Source organism: Heliconius melpomene, chromosome 1 (genome assembly GCF_056956725.1).
Source record: "Heliconius melpomene rosina isolate 202511_hmr_F chromosome 1, ASM5695672v1, whole genome shotgun sequence".
Classification (NCBI taxonomy): domain Eukaryota; kingdom Metazoa; phylum Arthropoda; class Insecta; order Lepidoptera; family Nymphalidae; genus Heliconius; species Heliconius melpomene.
Window position 1 is genome coordinate 8,280,546 of NC_140389.1, and position 19,155 is coordinate 8,299,700.

Below are 19,155 nucleotides of genomic sequence, written 5' to 3' on the forward strand. Positions count from 1 at the left end.
TCAATGCCTCTAGAAAAACATGACAAATTATTTATTTAAATTATAAATACTACTAATAAAGGTTTTTTTTTATTTTCTTTCTGTCTCTGTTTTTTTTAATACTCCCACTTACTTCTCTGGAATGCCCCGTCCTACTTAGTAAATAGACTCATTCTCTGCTTTCCTCCCACGCCTACCGATCATTATATGATGATACTCATCATCGAACTTTGCGTACCAAAGGTGGAACATGAAAAAATATCATTTCTATCAGTGGAAAACGAACCCACTACCATCACGTTTGCACTTAAACGCTATCGCCATAATGGCTACACATGTATAATAAAAAAATACATTATTAAAACATAATAATTAATCTTAATTATATTTTATTTACAATTTAGATTTAAATCCGAAATATAAACTAAAGTAAAACATTTACATACTATGCATATAGATACAAACCTACACACATATACATATATCAAAATCTCAAATGCAATTGAAATCCAAATTCAACTACCCGAATTAACCAACCATTAGAATTGGCAGAGGAATTTCAATTCCGTTATTCATGGTGCAGGTGCCGCCGACGATTCTGGAGAACTTCCTCAGCCGCATCGAGGAGGGCTACTGCAAGTTTCACAACCCCTACCACAATAACCTGCATGCGGCTGACGTGGCGCAAACGGTGCATTATATGCTGTGCCAGACCGGACTTATGGTAAGATATTTTAAATATTTTTTCTCTTTTCTCCTTAATTTTATGTGTTTTTTTTTTATGTGAGACCCTCGAACCTCTGAACCAGCGTCTGACCTGACAAACGTGATGGTTGTGGGTTCGATTCCCACTCGGGGGAATGAATTATTTTCATTTTCGTCGATCTGGTAATAAGACAAAGGGCGGTGCTGAGTTCTTTGTGAGTGTGAGTGTGTGCGATTGTTAACCGTTTGTCATATCATGCAGTAGCAATGTATGTGACATAATCTCTCTCTATTTGGAAATGATTTTTAATATATTAAAATATTATTTAAAAGTAATAAATAAAAATGTGTTAGATAATTAATTTTGCATATTTTACTTACATTAGATATTAGCAGTTTATCAACTTAGCTGCATCGTTTCTTATTAACCGACTTCTGTAAGAAAAGGAGGTTATCAATTCGACTGTATTTTTTTTTTTTTTTTTTATGTTTGTTACCTCATAACTTTTAACTGGGTGGACCGATTTTGATATTTTTTTTTATTTGAAAGGTATAGCTTCCCGAATGGTCCCATTTTTTTTTGGTCCATGTCTGACAATGGTATCCATGAGAAAATCACATAAGTCTTAAATTTGCATTATGCATGTGCGCGACTAATAGCCGAATAACTCAATGTCGCGCCAACCGATTTTGATGATTCTTTTTTTATTTGAAAGGATACACTTCAAGGATAATTTGGTGAAAGTTTGGTTAGGTTTCGATTATGGAATCCGGAGAAAATTGAGAAAGTTTGTTTTTTTTGGTCAAAAATTAATTATACTGTAATAGTTACAAGCAAAAACTTTTTAAATTGATGTCAGAAGTGAGATTCCTGATCGTTGCATTTCTTTTCAACCAATCTCAAAAAAGAGGATGTTCTCATTTTCAGCCAACTTCAAAAAAGGGAGATTCCGAATTCACCCGAATACTTTTTATGTTTGTTCTTGTCAATATACCAAAATGTAACTTTGCACAAAAATAATACCTAATTAAATGAAGTTTTACATAGAACAATCACAACCACTCGTTGACAACCACTACCACCACCATCACCACTCGTTTAAGAAGCATCATTTTAAGATCTACGCATCACTAAAAATCGTAAAATAAATTAATTTTTAACAAAAACAAAAACCGACTTCTAACAACGAACTAAAAAGTGAAAAATAATTATATAAAGATTTTATAATTTTGAAGTCGGTGTCAAACTAATGCTACAACACCCTTACTATAATATCTAATTACTAAGCCTGTTTGTTTTACTTGGCGCCGACTTCAAACTTATAAAATCTTTATATAATTATTTTTCACTTTTTAGTTCGTTGTTAGAAGTCGGTTTTTGTTTTTGTTAAAAATTAATTTATTTTATATATTTTTAAATAAACATTTGGCAAGCATTGAACTCACGACCGATATCTTATATCTACGAAGTTTCCCATTGTAGAGTTTAGTATAACAAAATAATTTATAATTAGACACAGGTTAATAGCTACCACAAACTGTCTTCATATTTCATTTAGAAGGTTGCTTCGAGCCCTTCTCTCGTACTTTGTGGTACAAGTAGTCTAGACCTGTGTAATTCTATACATATATATCAAATGTTAAACGTTGTTAACGTTATATATAATACTAGCGGCCCGCTCGCGGCTTCGCCTGCGTAAACTACGTTATTATCAATTTCTGTCTCCATGAGTACCTACGTCCTATAAGTGACGTCCATGCAAAATTTGAGACTCCTAGCATTTGTAGTAACGAAGTTTCATACAAACTTTCAACCCCAAAAACAACCCCTTGGGAGTCGAATATTGCAAATTCCCGTCTTAGCGAGCACCTACTTCCTATAAATAACTCCTACGCAAAAATTCAGATTCCTATCACATGTAGTTTCTGAGATTTCGTGATGAGTGAGTGACCTTTCGATTTTATATATATAGATGAATTTATCAATGTACATTATCGGTTTTTATTGTATGGGAAATTGTATATGAGGTCATCATAGCACAACGCTATATCATCTGACTGTAAATTTTAATGCGATGACTGTGAGTTTGATTCCCACGCGAGAGAATGAGATATTATCAGTTCAACACTCTGATAGCACCACGCAATGTCTCGACAATTAGTATAGCTTTTAGGAATTAACATTAATAAATAATGTCTGAATTGTACAATAAATAGCTGTATTAAGCGGTTTTTTATTTATAAAAACATATTTTTTAATTCCAGAATTGGTTATCAGACTTGGAAATATTCGCAACGTTAGTAGCGGCGGTGGTCCACGACTTCGAGCATACAGGCACGACTAACAACTTCCACGTGATGTCGGGCTCGGAGACCGCTCTGCTGTACAACGATAGAGCTGTATTGGAAAACCATCACATAAGTGCCGCTTTTAGGTAAGATTCAATCTTATCCCGCTTAAAAGGATAGCAGTTTCTGTCAAAATTAAGGTACAATCTTGAGTGGCGGCACTTAACACCGCCTGAAAACGGAGAAATAAAAAGTAAGGACCAAACTTACAGTCATTAAGTTAAGTCATTTAACGATAGGTTAAAAACTTTCATAGAAAGTTGTGTTGAAATATTTTTAAACATTGTTTATTAACGACGGATTAATTGTTATTAGCAGTATACTGTGGATGCGATTCCCACTCGGGAGAAGAAATTATTTTCGTTTCCTCGCCTTGGTAACAAGATAAAGCACTGTGTTGAGTTCCGCTACTCAACACGCTATGTTTCGAAAATGGAGCGGAAAATAGAATGTCTCTTAACTCTAGGTTCCCTAGCCTATCCTGACGGGATACCACGTAAAACTAAACCAAACAAAATACTGCATTGCTTAAATCTCTCTACAAAATTTTATTTCTACGACCAATGTTAAGAACTCATTTCGCCAATATGACGATTAAAAAAAATAATATAGATTTTATATAATGAAAATACAGCTATACCTTCTATCGGAATATCAAGGTTCTAAACAAAGCCTACGGAAGCATAACGTAATTTCCCACGAGACAGCTTTTCACACAGCCCGTATCTAATACTCGTACATTTTTATACTTTGTCTAATTACTTTTGATATTGTTTGTGTAAATAGTATAATGATTTATGTAAAAAGAATTACATTTTAGGGCTCCTTCCAAATAGAATACATTGATTTTAACGAAAAATAATTATTACTGTAAAATATTCTTTATTAATACATATTTAATACTTTTCACTACTCAAACCACAATGTTTTGAATTATAAAACGAAGAACGGAGTTTTTTGACACTAGATTCACTAAAAGCGCGAAGCGAAATATTTTATATTTAAATATATTAAAAATATTTTTATTAAATTTGAACCCCGAACCACCGTCACAAATAGCTATCAGAAACACATGATCTACTTTGACGTAAATTCCCTGAAATCTCTAAATATTATCTCGTTTTAAATACTAAAGACTCAATTTAATAAATTCATGAAAATTAAGCGAGATGAATACGAAAGGCTTTATCTCAAAGTTGTGAGAGGCAAGGTGCCTTTGTTGACTTTTATGACTGTAATCTTTATCATCTACGAATAAAATTTCTATTGAAATCTCTTCACAAGACAAATAAAGGGGTAAACCAAAATCATCTATTGATAAAAATGTTGTGTAAACCATTTAAATTAAATACGGGTTTCTGTGTAAATCTCTTTATTTTGTTTTTCTTTGAAGATACTAGTTTTTTACTATTCTATATTTCTCGTTTGGTATGATTTATTTCGTCTTTTAGTATATAACTACGTTTCTAAATACATAGATATATTAGGCACACATAGGTGTGAATATATATTTTTTATATTCACTTATAAAACTTTTGGTAAGTTCATGAAATATTATGAGGATTTTTTTCATTTTCGTTTTATTAACATCTTCAACTGAATTTTTCAGATTAATACGCGACGAAGAATGTAATGTATTACAAAATTTGTCTCGCGACGAATTCCGCGAGTTCCGCACGCTGGTGATCGACATGGTGCTGGCCACGGACATGTCGTTCCACTTTCAGCAGCTGAAGAACATGAGGTCTTTACTCTCTTTAGCGGAACCTACGGTGGATAAATCTAAGGCTGTCTCGTTGGTGCTGCATTGCTGTGATATATCACATCCAGCTAAGGTGAGTCGACGGTTATAAACTACTTTTTGGTAAACGTATAAAAATTCGAGCCTAGATTTGATCTTGCGCCTCTTGGAATCTGTGCAAGAGACGCAAGTTGAAATCCCGCTATGTTAAATTTTTCACACTACTTTTCTTTCCTTTAGAAATGTTAAGATTATAAACTTGTTTTCAGTCTTAATTTACATGTATATTTTTTGGATTATAAATGCAATACATACAGCCGTATTTTCATTTACTACTTAAAACTAAAAATTCGATTCGATTACAGAATCAGGGAACTACGAGTATATCAATTAAAAAGTAAAATTTAAACCAGTGAAATAATTGGATTGTAATGATATAATTATGTTAATCCTATAGATTTTTGGGACTTCATTCAAATAACAATCTTTGAAAGAATAAAAAACTAAATTTCCTTCAAAAGTTCCCGCCTTATTTTATTGAAATAATAAAGAATCGCTTTATTACAGAGATGGGATCTCCACCACAGATGGACAATGAGTCTTCTCGATGAGTTTTTCCTTCAAGGCGACAAAGAACGGGAACTAGGACTTCCTTTTAGTCCTCTGTGTGATAGAAATAACACTCTGGTTGCGGAATCTCAGATTGGTTTCATAGATTTCATCGTGGAGCCCAGCATGGGGGTGTGTGCGGATATGCTAGAGTGTGTCTTAGGTCCTTTGCATACTAGTACTAAGAACTCCACTAGCAGTTCTGGACAAGAACCTATAAATGAAGAAAATACAGGTAAGTGTTTTTAAATGAAACTTTAACTTACTATTATGGAATTTGGCTAGAAGTAAGAACTTACAATGTAAATAAAGGAAAAACCATTTTTTTTTCATAACCAATTTTTTAATGAAATAACGTTTGACGCCATTATGGTTTAATTTTCATAAAACCAAATTATTTAGAATCATATCCCATTATTCCCATTAGGGTTATATTTCTCATAGTGTTAGACAATGTATAAACACAAAGTCAACGTGAAATGAGTAACTTGTCTCTATAATACATATTTAATTCGCCAAATAGTTAAGACATGTGAATTTAAAACAGTATAATTTTCTATTTTCAGCAGAAACGAATAAGTTTAAAATCAAGAAGCCATGGGTCGCCTGTCTTACAGATAATAAAAAAATATGGAAGGAGCAAGCTGCGAAAGGTACAATCATAATACACCTTATCTTATAATATCTATCACCCAAAATATTTTATAAAATACTGTTAAAGTAATTGAAAGAATTTTAACCTTTTTAAACTAAAGAGATTCTATTTTTACCTTCACACTGTATCCCTCAAATAGCAGGGTAGGCAGAAGTAACGTGCCAACTTAGTTTTAACTGGGTTCCCACGTTCCTTCTGCCTACTTTCTGTCTTAATAGACACTTCGTTCTCATTAAGACAATTTCGTTCTTTTTCTGCTCTTCCAGAGCGAGGAAATGAAACACTCTTGTGCCAATGTGGCACGACTGGCCTCACAAACAAAATATCTGTACTGAAAATAAATATAAAGCATGAAAAGTTAAGATTGTAAAGCAGAAATTAAAAGTACCTGATGTTTTACAAGCTAAACATTAAAATAACATTTTTCAGACGCAGAAGCTCGAGCCAAACTGGAAGAAGAGACAAACGGGACTTCCCCTCCAACAGATGAATAATATTTAGCCAACCTTGTAAATAATGTGAAAACGAGTTGTTACAACATGTTTCACTCTATGTTAAAAAAATAAATTACAAATAGTTAAATACATAGATAAATTTATATTTTCTTACATTAGAAGCATTTTTCTTAATAGTGAAGAATGTAATTTATTGCACATAAACAAAATGCTAAATTTAAATCAAAATGCTAAATTTGTTTAATATTTACAATACAAAATTTACTTACGATTAAAAAGAATAAAAGATAATTATGTTATATATCCTTTATTCGCTAACATTCATATCACATTCCTAGACCAAAAATGTAATTAGGTAATTTAATTTTCCGAATTTTATTTAATTCGTCATTATTGATTGTAATGGTAGACAAAATAATCAAATATATTATTTTTGTAGTGCATAACTTCAACAACTTCTTTATATAATGAATTCAATTTTTTACTTTTAACCAATTGCTTCTAATGTTAAGAATCAATATTATCGTTAGGTAATTCGCTTATCGCCATTGCATTGTATTGTTCGCACAAAATAATATAGAGGTATATTTATTCTTTTTAAATAATAAATTAAATAATTGTAATTAATGATCATAATATTATAAAGTTTTTTGAATTTTAATATATATATTATTATTTTCAGTTATATCTTATTTAAAAATGTACAAAATACTTATTAAAAGTTTATGTAAAAAGAAGAAACAATTTAATTCATATAGGTCGTATTTATAATTAAAGATGGCTATCAATACCTTGTATAATATAAAAATATAGAAAAAAAAATTATATTTTACGTATCAAAATTTGTAGTTGACGTATTTATCTTAACAACACCATAGAAAAGTGGCCTAACCAGATAAACATTCTCATTTTAAAACGATAAAAAAAATTTAATTAACGTATATTACAAAAATTCAGGACGATAACAAATAAATTATAGCGTTAAACTAAGCGCGTAATTTTGTCATGTCAACAATGAAAATTATTTTTTTCTCAATTATATCCCTTACAAGAACACATTTAATAGTTAGAAATAAAATAAAAAATAAAATAAATAAAATTTGGTTAGGCTACAAGCATTCACATAAGCAAATGAACTCCCAAAAACTACTAAGAAGCCAACTTTAATTGACAATCTTTATTTTTCTATAAAATATTGTTAATTATATTAATTAATTAATGCACAATTAACGCCGATGTATAAATTCTCTATGTGGAAGACAACGTAGTGAGTTTTAAAGCGCGCCGTAGACCGGCACGCGTAGTGTACATAGTTAAGTAATTAGCTTTAAATATTAATTTGCCCTTCGATTGTGATGAGGTGGATTTTGTAAATGGAGAATCAAATAAATTTTTTAGTAACTATTATAAATATATGAAATTAACATCTTATTATTTATATGAAAGTAAACAATTAATGTAGCATCTCATTGGCTGTGGTTCAAGAGATGCCACGACATCGCTCACACATAGTATTTATTGAGTATATATTTGCTATATCCTAGTATTTATTTTCAGACTACTTTAGCCTTTGGAGTTATCCCTTTTAGCATAAATCTATAATCATTGGAACCATTTGAACCCCCCACAGTCACTTACTTATCTGAGAATAATAAAGCCCTGAACTAATCTTTATGCAGAAGTAACTATACTAAATCTGAAAAAGAATTACGTGTAAAATTAGAATATGCGTGATTGTCCTGAATCCCGTCATGTTCCTACAGCTTTTTATTTTTTTATATTATTTTTTTCAATTAGTTTTTAAATATACAAGAGAATTCCAGGGTGGGTATTATACTATTATTGAAAAACTGCCTCATCACGTTGTTAGTTAAATATAGCGAGCGGGTCTCGCATCTACTATCCACTTTAGTGTATTGTATATAGATTTAATTTGCCCAACACTTAAATAGGTTCTTATTTTATTATATATTTTATAAGATTAAATAGCATAATCATATTTATATAGGCTTATGTTAATTATAGTAATAGTGAAAAAGTAATTTTAAATATATTAACATTTCAGATATTTTAAATTAATATTTCTTTGTATAACAATATAAGTAAATAGTATTTATAATCTTTTTCAATGTTTAATATCTAGTCTTTACAATTTAAACTTTTTATTCTTTGTGTAGCGTCAAATAAAGTATTATTTTCCGTACAAAGACTTGTTAGTACATTTTAATCGAATATTTACTTATTATTATCTATTACTTAACTCAATGTATATTGTAAAAGACAATTTTACAAATAAAATTAGTTTGAATCTAATAAAATAATTAATGATATAAATTATTATTAAAAAAATGTTTACACTGGAAAAGTAAATTTTATATTTATTTAAACATTCTGTTTTGGTTCATGAACACAAAATACTTTTTTAAATAAATTAAAATTAAAATAATATAAAATTTATTTCTCAAAGTGTACTCGAGTGTAGGTTATTTATTTAGAAAAATAGATTTTGTCGTCAGGATAACACTTCTATAGAAACTTTATAGTAAAATATATTTAATGTTTCAAATATAATTAGTTTCTAAGTGCAAATGTATAAAACTGCTGGTGTCGGAGCAAAAAGTATATAGACTTTGCATCTTCTCTCGATGGAAAAAAATATATTAATAAATGTATCATTAGATTTAAAATTGTCACGTAGTTTTAACTAGAATTAATTAACCCATATGAAAAATACGCTTATTAATTTTAATATTTCCGATTAAATTGGAGTCCTGATATTCCCTGACCAAGTGTTATTGTCATTTTGTAAATTTTGTAGTGTCGTTTTCGTACAATTGTAGTTTTCATCTTAGGTTTTGCTTTTAGTTTAAATATAGCAACTTTATGTATGTATTACTTACCTACTAAATTCTGGATATACTTAAATCATAAATTTTAGACTGAAAATCAGGAATAGAATTTAATGGAGACGATCAGGAAGAATTTGGAGGACCCAATATAACCGTCCTTTTAGGTCTATTAACCTGAAAAATCATTCGTCCTTGTAAAATCCACCGTCGTTACTAAAATCATTACTAAATAAACATTTGTCTTTCTAATAATTAAATTCATAATTTGAAAACCTTATAAAAAATAAGCTACAATAAAAAAAAAAAAATTAACACATTGACTTCGATGCCAAATTTTTATATCATTAAAATATTTAGCAAATTTTTCAAGCATTTTGACAATGATGGTAATAAAAAACAAAATTAAGCTACAAATCAAAACTCTGAAAGTAATTTTAAATGTTTCCTAAAAAAATCTCATTTTTCCTAAGTATTTACTATTCAAAATGAAATACTTATTACGCATATAATATAAAATATCATGGGCCTATTTCTCCAAACAGGTACGTGGGACCATTCTCTATGAAATATCACGACAAAACCATAATCATGTTAGGTCCCTTTATATAATTCCAGGGATGGTAAGGCTAGATTTTAACCAACTGGTTACGCTTAACAAAGATTGTACAATAGATCTTTTATATATATATTTATCATCTATAGAAAATATAACTATGTATTGTGCGTATATGTACTTAGTTAGTAAATAGTTCAGTCACCATTCTGATTGGGGTCATAGCTTTATAAAGGGTAGTGTTAACTTTTAAGTGTTTATTTACACTTGGATAGACACTTTATAGGAAAAGTGAGTTAGATATAATAGTGTAAAAGGACAATGCCGTCTAATTCACTTAATTTGATATCTTTATATGTTTTAAATATATACTTAATTCCTAAAAGTGTCATCCAAATGTACCAATATAATATACATAAAAGTTTAAACTTATTTTCTCCACTAGCCGCAATATTTAATATTAATTATTTTAATCGTAGAAAGCAATATAGTCAGTTGATCATTATAATAAAAGTTTTAGTGAACTTTATTTCTTCCCTACTTTATTCTACATGTACTTAGGACATAATATATCAGCTATAGATTACTTAGGTGTTAAAGCTTCAAGCATTTTGTATCGATTTATGAGCTTGAGCTCAAATTTTGTTCTTGTAACTAAAATATAACTTCATGTGTGTTAAATAAATAAAATTCTTTCTAACTTAGCTTGATTATAAATTAAATATGGATTGAACATATTTTGAATTTTTAAATTCAATCCTTCAAATGAAATCTAATTTTTGATTATAAATGTACTTATTAAATGTAATAAATAAAAATATATTATAAAGATATAATATTTTAAAAAAGACATTTAAATTATTATTAACAAAAAAATCAATGCCTAATAAACATTTTGTTTTTCACTCCATCTGTTGTAATGTCAGTCTCAAAATGTAATGTTTACTTACTTTTTCTACTTAATTGTAAATAATAGTGACTAAACCTTGAAATATATGTAAAATATTTAAAAATTGAAATAAACATTTTCGTAGAAAAATTGTTTTATTTACTTTACATGATTTCTTAAGCTGCTGCTAATATAGGACTTTGTTGTAATACATATTTGTAGAAGCACCATTTTTATTTTTATTAAAAAAATAAAACATGACATATTGATGACATAAATAATAAGTAATAATAAAGTTGAAAATCAAGCTAACTTGTTACCTTTATTTTCAATCTAAAAGAAATTTAGATACTTATTAAGACAATGTATAAAAATTTGAATGTAGTGGAATTTGAACCCGCTACTGGTAATCCTGCTATGTTCAAATTTTTACATATTTTCTTAATAAGTATCTTTGTTTCCTGAGTGTGGAATAACACCTTTAAAATGTTAAAAATAAAATGTAAATATTAAAGACATATTAGAGAACCTTAATTCATATACATAGTTCAAAATAATATACAGCAGACCCTGGTAATAGCCGGGATTAATGCCAGGAAGAAGTTCAAAATAATATACAGTGTAGTGACTGTTACCAAAGAAGAATATTATAAGTAGCAAAATGTATTTTTTACAACATGTCAATTTATTCCTATCATATCACAAAACAAAGTTAAATGAAAGTTAAACTTTCTATGATTAAGCTTAACAATAAGCACCTTTATGTTTGCATGCATGCAACTTAAAATGATAAGTTCTAAGATAACTACACAATTAGCTAAGAATAAACTTATGACTTTTTCCAAATATATCAATTTGTACAGTAAGTGCTCTAACATCAGTTTTCTGTCTATTACAAGTAATGGTGCCTTCGATAACTTCACCTTTTTTCACTTCTTTACAATCTCGGAGGAAAAAAACTGTTTGCTTCCAATGTGTAGGAGTTTTATGAGGACCAGTTGTAAATGAGATATTATTAGGTAAATCAAAAAATGTGTCAAAATAACCTACAAGTGAAGTTAAGACACCATCACTAGTAATCGGTAACTTAAAATTAGATGTAAAGTTAACTACTTCTGTATTACAAGTGTATATATCTATTTCTTTAACAACACATGGTTCAGAAATTATATTTTTAAACGAAACAATGTCTATGCTTGCTTCTCTAACTACTTCGGACTTCATACAATTCATTTTATATCCATATACATCAGACCAGAATTCTATTAATTTTTTATGTGTATCAACATCTCCATTTGCCACAAGGTTTATAGTGCATTTATTAGGTAATAAAAGACCACCAGGCTTAAGATAATGATCTCTTGCATAAATAACACTATCTAGCATCCCTTCAAATAGTAAAAAGTATCCCATCCATTCTGATACTATTATATCTACTTTATCTGGTAACTCTGTATTTTCTAGTCTGCCTTTTATTGTTTTTATAGTATTTTCTAGATTATTCTCCCTAATGATGTCCATAGCATGGTAAATAACTTCAGATTGGTCAAGAGCATACACTTTTTGAGCACCTGCAGTAGCAGAAAACATTGATAAGATGCCAGTTCCACATCCAAGATCCAATACAATTTTGTCCTTAATTGTGTCTTTGTTGTTAAGAATTGCATCTCTGTATGACTCTGTGCGAACTTTATCTGAGAGCATGTCATAATGTATTCCAAAGTGTGCATAGCTACTAAAATAACCTTCATCAAATTCTAGAGGAACTTTAGAAACACAGTCTACTATTATTGTGCTTTCAGAAGTGCCATTATTAACAGAACCTCCATCTACTATTGTTTTCATGGACTCTTGCATTTTGCCCACATCTTCTTTTGCCATTTGAAGATGAGTTTGATTTTCTTTTAACTGCTCTGTCAGCGTTTGTATAGTTCTTTGAAGCTCTGTAAAATGAGCTTGAGATAATGTGACCAAGCCATTCTCAACATTTGCATGGTAAGTTTTAGGAGAATTTGGCTTGTCAATTATAGAATCAAAGTCGTACATTAACCATTCGTCGTTGTCAACTGGTTTTAAGTACTTCTCATCATCCCAAATTGCTTTTTCCGAATTCATAATTTCATTTGAACTTGACTTGTGGGTTTTCACGTAATTGATTAGTTTTATATATGAGTAACAATCCATGTTAAATTTAGTTTTTAATGTATTCAGATTAAACTTATGGACAGTTTCACAGTGAGATATCGTTTCCTCGATACTTGAAAATATATTTACACAAAATAAACACGTTACAGGTTCATTGCTAGTTTCCATTTCTTGCCACTCGTCTTCCTCGAAATGCTCTTCATCTGAACTTAAATCTGGCACGTCAGACATGTTGGTGTTATAACGCTATCACAAGTTTAATTTTTAACAACAAATATCACAATTAAATCTTGATCTGGCGAACTTTCAAAACCATGTGGTAAATATTAAATGACAACTGACATCTATTACGCTAGTGTTTTCATAGTAAAAAACTAATATTGAACGAACGAAATTGAAGAATATAAATGAAATAAAGATTTTAAGAGTCTATTATTTTTAATATTAATTATAGATATAATACTATTATAGATTATACAACATGTAATAAAACATATTTTAGAAATATACATTGTTTTAAGCTCTCAGACCTCAATAAAAAGAAAAGCAGATTTATAACTAACAATCGTTGCCATGGTTACTATTAAATAAAACAAAGCCTAAAAAGAAAGTTTAAACTTTATTATAATGAAATTAAAAATTTCTGTTCTTAAGGAACCAAAGCATACAGGAGTTGTATCATGTGCTAGCTGGAATAATACAGAAGATGTGTTTTCATGCGGGTAAAGTATAATATACATTTTTTTTTGAAATACAAATTTACCCTTAGTTTTAAATAAATAAGTTTTCAGAGATGATCATAAACTTATAAAATGGAGTTTGGTAACAGGAGAATGCTTAGTGGTAACATCGTTTCCAGAAGATTTTTATCCAACTTGCATGCACTTATTTCCTAAAGTAAATATTGGCAATAATAAACATCAAAATGATGTAATATTGATAGCATGTGCTGACGGCAAGTAAGTAAATAAGGCAAATATTTAACTAATTTATAATTTTAACAATAATTGTCTTATTGTTATATTTTACGATATTACAACTATTATTATTTTTAATTCATTAAATGCCATAACCGGAAAAATCTGATAAAAGGTTTAAGTCAATTTGCATTTTTTTATACATTGCCTATAATGCAATGTATTTTCTGCCAGGTCTGCCCATTCTTGTATTGATTTTGTCTCTTCTAAATTAATTAATATTATTATATACAAATATTTGTTACAAAATAGATTCCACATTGTTAACAACAATGGCCGTATAGAAAAAAGTGTAAATGCTCATCAGGGTGCATGTTTAGCAACACTGTGGAGTCCTGATGGAGCTGGACTTCTTACTGGTAAATATTATGTAATTTTTGTCTTTTTTTCACGCTGTAGGTATCCCGGATGTTGTGATACATACGTTGTGCAGAGTAGGATCATCCAAGTCATTACGCAACATTGAGTGGTGGGCCTCAACGCCACGCTATGCCTTTTTACCAGAGCGAGGAAATGAAAATATAAATAAATAATAATTGATTCTCCCGAGGGAGAATTGAATCCACAATCATCGCGCTTACAGTCACACGCTTGTGCCACTGCGCCATGACAGCATCATTATTATCATCATCATCATAAAATATTGATTTTTTCACACTCATTTTGTTTCATTGTAGCTGGCGAAGATGGTTTCGTAAAAATTTGGTCAAGAAATGGATTACTACGTTCTACTGTTATACATTCGGACGTTCCTTGTTATGGTGCTATATGGAGTCCTGACAGTAACGCAATTTTGTATACTAAAGGCAGTTCGCTGATTATTAAGAATTTAAGTTCAAACATAAAGGTCACAAAGGTAAAATATATTAATCTATATAAATAAAAGCAGATGTTCCCACTGCCTGTGGTAAGACGCAGCAGAGGTAAGAGGACAGCCGTAATCGCTGATGGTAGAAACATGAAATTTGAACAAATGTTTATTTTGTAATGTGGACTCATTAAGCGATTTTGAAAAACTTTAACCCTAAAGGAATGAAATAGGGGTTGAAAGTTTGTATTGAATTTTTTAAATCGGCACCGATTTTTATAAAATTTGAAGTTCAGACCTTTGAAAATATTTAATTGAATACGTGTTTTACGGTTTTTTAGAATTCACCCCCTAATTTAAAAATAATTTCATAAACATATTTAAAAAATATTCGTATAGTTCAAGCGGGCGAAGCCGCCCAGATCAGGTAGTATTATATATTTTTATAAATGTTGTGGTTTAGCCTAAGATTTGATATATAATTTCTGTTATTTTTCCATTTATTTAGTGGAAAGCACATGAAGGTATCATTTTGTGCGTCGCGTGGAATGCGAACAATAATTTAATAATTTCTGGAGCTGAAGATGGCTATTCTAAGGTAGGTGCTATATACTTTTATTATAAGAATATGTAAAAAGTGAGTTCGTGCTTGCAGTAGCGATGGATTCTGTCTCCATTCAGAAAAACATTTTAAAAAATATTTTCGTTTTTCTGACCTATTTAGGCCAAGCGAGGATGACGTTTAATTTCCTAACATGAAATGTTTCTAAAATGAGAAGAAAGGGAAACAATAATGGCTCGACAATAAACTAGGAAAAAAACAAATACATAATTTATGTACCTTCTGAAAAAAAAACCTTTTTCCCTGTCAACAGATTTGGGATTCATTCGGTCAGCAAATATCAGTTAGCGTCAAACACGATCAGCCTATTACAAGCGCTAGCTGGTCACCAGCCGGGGATATGTTCATAATAGGCAGCTATAATCTAATACGTCTATGCAATGCTAATGGTGTAAGTAATTAATGGTACCGTATAACTTGTAATAATTCGATTTTATATAAAACTAGCGACCCGCGCGCGGCTTCGCCTGCGTAAACTACGTTATTATTAATTTCTGTCTCCATGAGTACCTACGTCCTATAAGTGATGTCCATGCAAAATTTGAGACTCCTAGCATTTGTAGTAAATATTGCAAATTCCCGTCTTAGCGAGCACCTACGTCCTATAAATAACTCCTATGCAAAATTTGAGATTCCTAGCACTTGTAGTTTCTGAGATTTCGTGATGAGTGAGTGACCTTTCGATTTTATATATATAGATAAGAAAAGTGTGAATTTTTTATGTTAAATTTTTACTAACATATTGACACGTGGATGTACTCGTAGGTAGTGAATTTAGAACCTCTAAAGGTAAACTTACCTTAACTTAACTTTATGTAAAAATTTTGGCCGTGTAATTCAATATTCATATGAATAACACAGTATTTAAAAAATATTATCAACGCTCAAGTTTTCGTGTCTGCCAAGATAAACTGGCCAAGGCTAATAGGTACTAAGAAATTGCATAAAGAGTATATTGGAAAAACATCAATATATACTTTTAAATGTTAAATGAAAAGGTTTTACTTATTTCAGTGGTCACACTGTCTCGACCGTCCATCAACAGGAAGTATCTATAGTATTGCGTGGTCTTCAGATGGTACACAGTTAGCCGCTGCATGCGCCAATGGCCATGTTCTGTTTGCGCATATCATTGACAGGTTTATTATATTTTATTACGAACTGTTAATATAATATAAAATGTACTTTTTTTCAAGGTTTATATTTACTATAATATTTTAATAGACTTTAGTGGTCCGGTGAATGCGCGTTTATTCGCTACATATAATTTTTAGCGATATCATTTACAGATACAAAATGTACGATACCGAGTAAACAATATTAGTTTCTTTGAATTACTGATTAATAATATTATTATTTAATAATTTAATAATTATAATATAAGCACATCGCACATAATTATATATATTTGTTTTTTAGAGAGTATACATGGAAAAACTACGCATGTACACAAACTGGTCGTAAAGTAGTAACCATTAAAGACCTGATGACAGATCAAAACGACCAACTGGATTATCCGGATAGGGTCATTCAAATAGCGTTAGGTTTCAATCATCTGGTGATAGCTACGGTCAAGCAATGCTTCATTCATAAGCTGACTTCTTGGAACACCCCTGTCACCTTCGATTTGAAAGAAGGGACAATAAGCATGATACTTTTAGCTGAAAGGTAAATAACCATTAGAAATGTAAATTTTAAGTTTTTTTTAGTTACCGTGCACCATAGACTTTGTGACATCCCTGTCTTTCTTATTTCTTCAAGCTCGTTGTTTGTATATTACATTAATATGTTTATTATCAAAACTACTTATTCTAGATGCATATGCGTCATAGAAAGAGCTGGTATCTCCGTATACAGTTATATGGGACGTTTACTTGCGACACCTCGATGTGGATCGCGACCCGAAACACTTGGACGGGCTGCGGTTTCACTTGGCCCGGACTCGTTTGCTATGGTCGATCAGAATGACAGAAAAAGTAAGGATTATTTTATTTTGTATTATTACGTTATGAGTTATAAAAAAATTAAATGTAGGTACAAAGATTTCGACCCCACACTTCTAATGCTACAATTTTTTATACTTTCAAGCCTTTAACGGTATATATAAAAATATTTAAATTTTAAATCAATTATAAATAATTATTACTCTTTCAATGGTTTTATCTTAAAAAAAATAACGGTTAAGTGTTGTTTAGAAACATGATTTTTCTCATATACTAAATTATATGATTCTATTTATAGTTATTTACGTACACGATTTACCAACCGGCTTAATTGTACGGAGCTCCACGGACAACACGGTGACTAAGCTATTGCATAAGATGACTGTATCAAGCATAGCTTTAAGCAAAACTGGACCTATTCATGAAAGACAGATCGCTTTGTTAGATTACAATAAGGATTTATACGTTATCACTATTAAAGATCCCAAATCTAAGTTTGTTAAATTGGGTAAGTATTTCTATTTTTATATTATCACTCATAACTTAATCGTTTCTTAAACGTTTTGTTTGTTGTAAATAAAGCATTTCAATAACGTCTTGAATTCAAACGGAAAGCGGAGAGTATATGGACGCTCTACGCCTACCTATAGTTATATGTGGGATATAGCGTGAGCCTATAAAAAAACTATAAGTAGTCTTACTAGAAAATCAATATTGGATTTCACCACATTGATTCACATAATACGATATGGAACAAGTTGAAGACTGAATTATAAATTAATACATTTTTCATAGGTTCCCAAGTATTAAGCATATCTTGGAGTTCGAATACAGAGTTGCTGGTGGGCTTAAGAGCGAATTCGGTAATAGCATGGTGCTGTCCACGGGCCGCTACTCTACCTGATTGGCTTTCATTGACTACTGTTAGTAAAGATATAAGGTAATTTTATTTTAACATACTGACACCGTCGTTGTATAGTTCAGAGTGTCTGATCTTACATGCACTGATTTCAAATCTAAGTATCTCTTTGGAACAGGAGATAAAGTAGAATGGAAAAATATAAAGACAAATAGAATATAGCGATATGGGAGAGTCATATACATACATTAATGTTTCCCTTTTAAAATTAAACCTACACAATCCTAATTTATTCCATTATAATTTTATTAATTATAGCGATTTAGCCAGAAATCCAAGTATACTCAGCATAGATGATGGTATAGTAAGGATATGCCGTGGAAATGGTTCACTGTTGCACGTGTCACTCGCTCCGTTTCCTGAGAAGTTGTTAAAACACGTTGCTAGTAATTTGTGGGATGATGCTCTACAGGTACTAAATTAATTACATTGAATATAGTAATATTGACAGATCAAAATAATATCCACCTCTGACGGTAACGTTAACTTTCAACTGATCTTTTCTTTAATCTAATTTATGTTTTTAATTGCAATATATAAAAAAATATTATTGTATATATTCATCTAATTTATATTTTCTTTGTGAACGTGATATTTATGAATTTTGTTTAGTTATGTCGTACTGTAGAAGACGAAACGTTATGGGCGTGCCTTGCTGTATTAGCTTGGCAGTACAATCAACTGGCGGTAGCTGAAGAAGCGTTTGCTTTGATACGACAATATTATCAAGTGTGTTACATACAGCATTTAAGAGTAAGTGTTACTTATAAGAATAAGTTGAACGCTCAGACCATATTTTCTATTGGTGAGGTATAATATATAGTGTATTTATTATATTGTTACAGAGTACAATTCCGGAAAAATTATCGTCATAAATTCGTTGAAGAAATCTTATAGAAAAAAGTGATAGTTGTTAACGTAAACAATTTACAATTTAAAATTTGTGTTATTATAATT

The 19,155-nt window shown here is 30.2% G+C and overlaps 3 protein-coding genes across 16 annotated transcripts in view; 2 read left to right on the plus strand and 1 right to left on the minus strand.

Annotated features, from left to right (window-relative positions):
* Pde1c (Phosphodiesterase 1c) overlaps positions 1-10,934 on the plus strand; it is a 271,568-nt gene extending 260,634 nt beyond the window's left edge. For 11 of the 14 annotated variants that reach the window (XM_085191370.1, XM_085191619.1, XM_085190682.1 and 8 more), the window contains 6 exons: positions 563-703; positions 2,950-3,119; positions 4,643-4,868; positions 5,342-5,618; positions 5,950-6,036; positions 6,468-10,934. In XM_085191370.1, coding sequence (XP_085047496.1) covers positions 563-703; positions 2,950-3,119; positions 4,643-4,868; positions 5,342-5,618; positions 5,950-6,036; positions 6,468-6,532 — 966 coding nt within the window. In that variant the 3' untranslated portion in view covers positions 6,533-10,934. The remainder of the gene's footprint in view (positions 1-562; positions 704-2,949; positions 3,120-4,642; positions 4,869-5,341; positions 5,619-5,949; positions 6,037-6,467) is intronic. The other 3 variants (XM_085190766.1, XM_085191099.1, XM_085191706.1) reach the window with 2 other exon arrangements.
* Art3 (arginine methyltransferase 3) lies at positions 10,921-13,272 on the minus strand. Its single transcript, XM_085191825.1, has one exon. It carries the CDS (start codon positions 13,158-13,160, stop codon positions 11,598-11,600), a length of 1,563 nt encoding a protein of 520 aa, XP_085047951.1. The 5' UTR covers positions 13,161-13,272; the 3' UTR covers positions 10,921-11,597.
* Positions 13,273-13,469: 197 nt separating this feature from the next.
* On the plus strand, positions 13,470-19,148 carry Oseg5 (intraflagellar transport protein Oseg5). The gene is made up of 14 exons (XM_085187533.1): positions 13,470-13,651; positions 13,721-13,888; positions 14,159-14,265; positions 14,584-14,762; positions 15,223-15,312; positions 15,590-15,727; positions 16,351-16,475; positions 16,756-17,004; positions 17,152-17,312; positions 17,578-17,787; positions 18,075-18,219; positions 18,457-18,610; positions 18,811-18,951; positions 19,044-19,148. Exons 1-14 carry the CDS (start codon positions 13,557-13,559, stop codon positions 19,071-19,073), a joined length of 1,992 nt encoding a protein of 663 aa, XP_085043659.1. The 5' UTR covers positions 13,470-13,556; the 3' UTR covers positions 19,074-19,148.
* Positions 19,149-19,155: the final 7 nt, after the last annotated feature.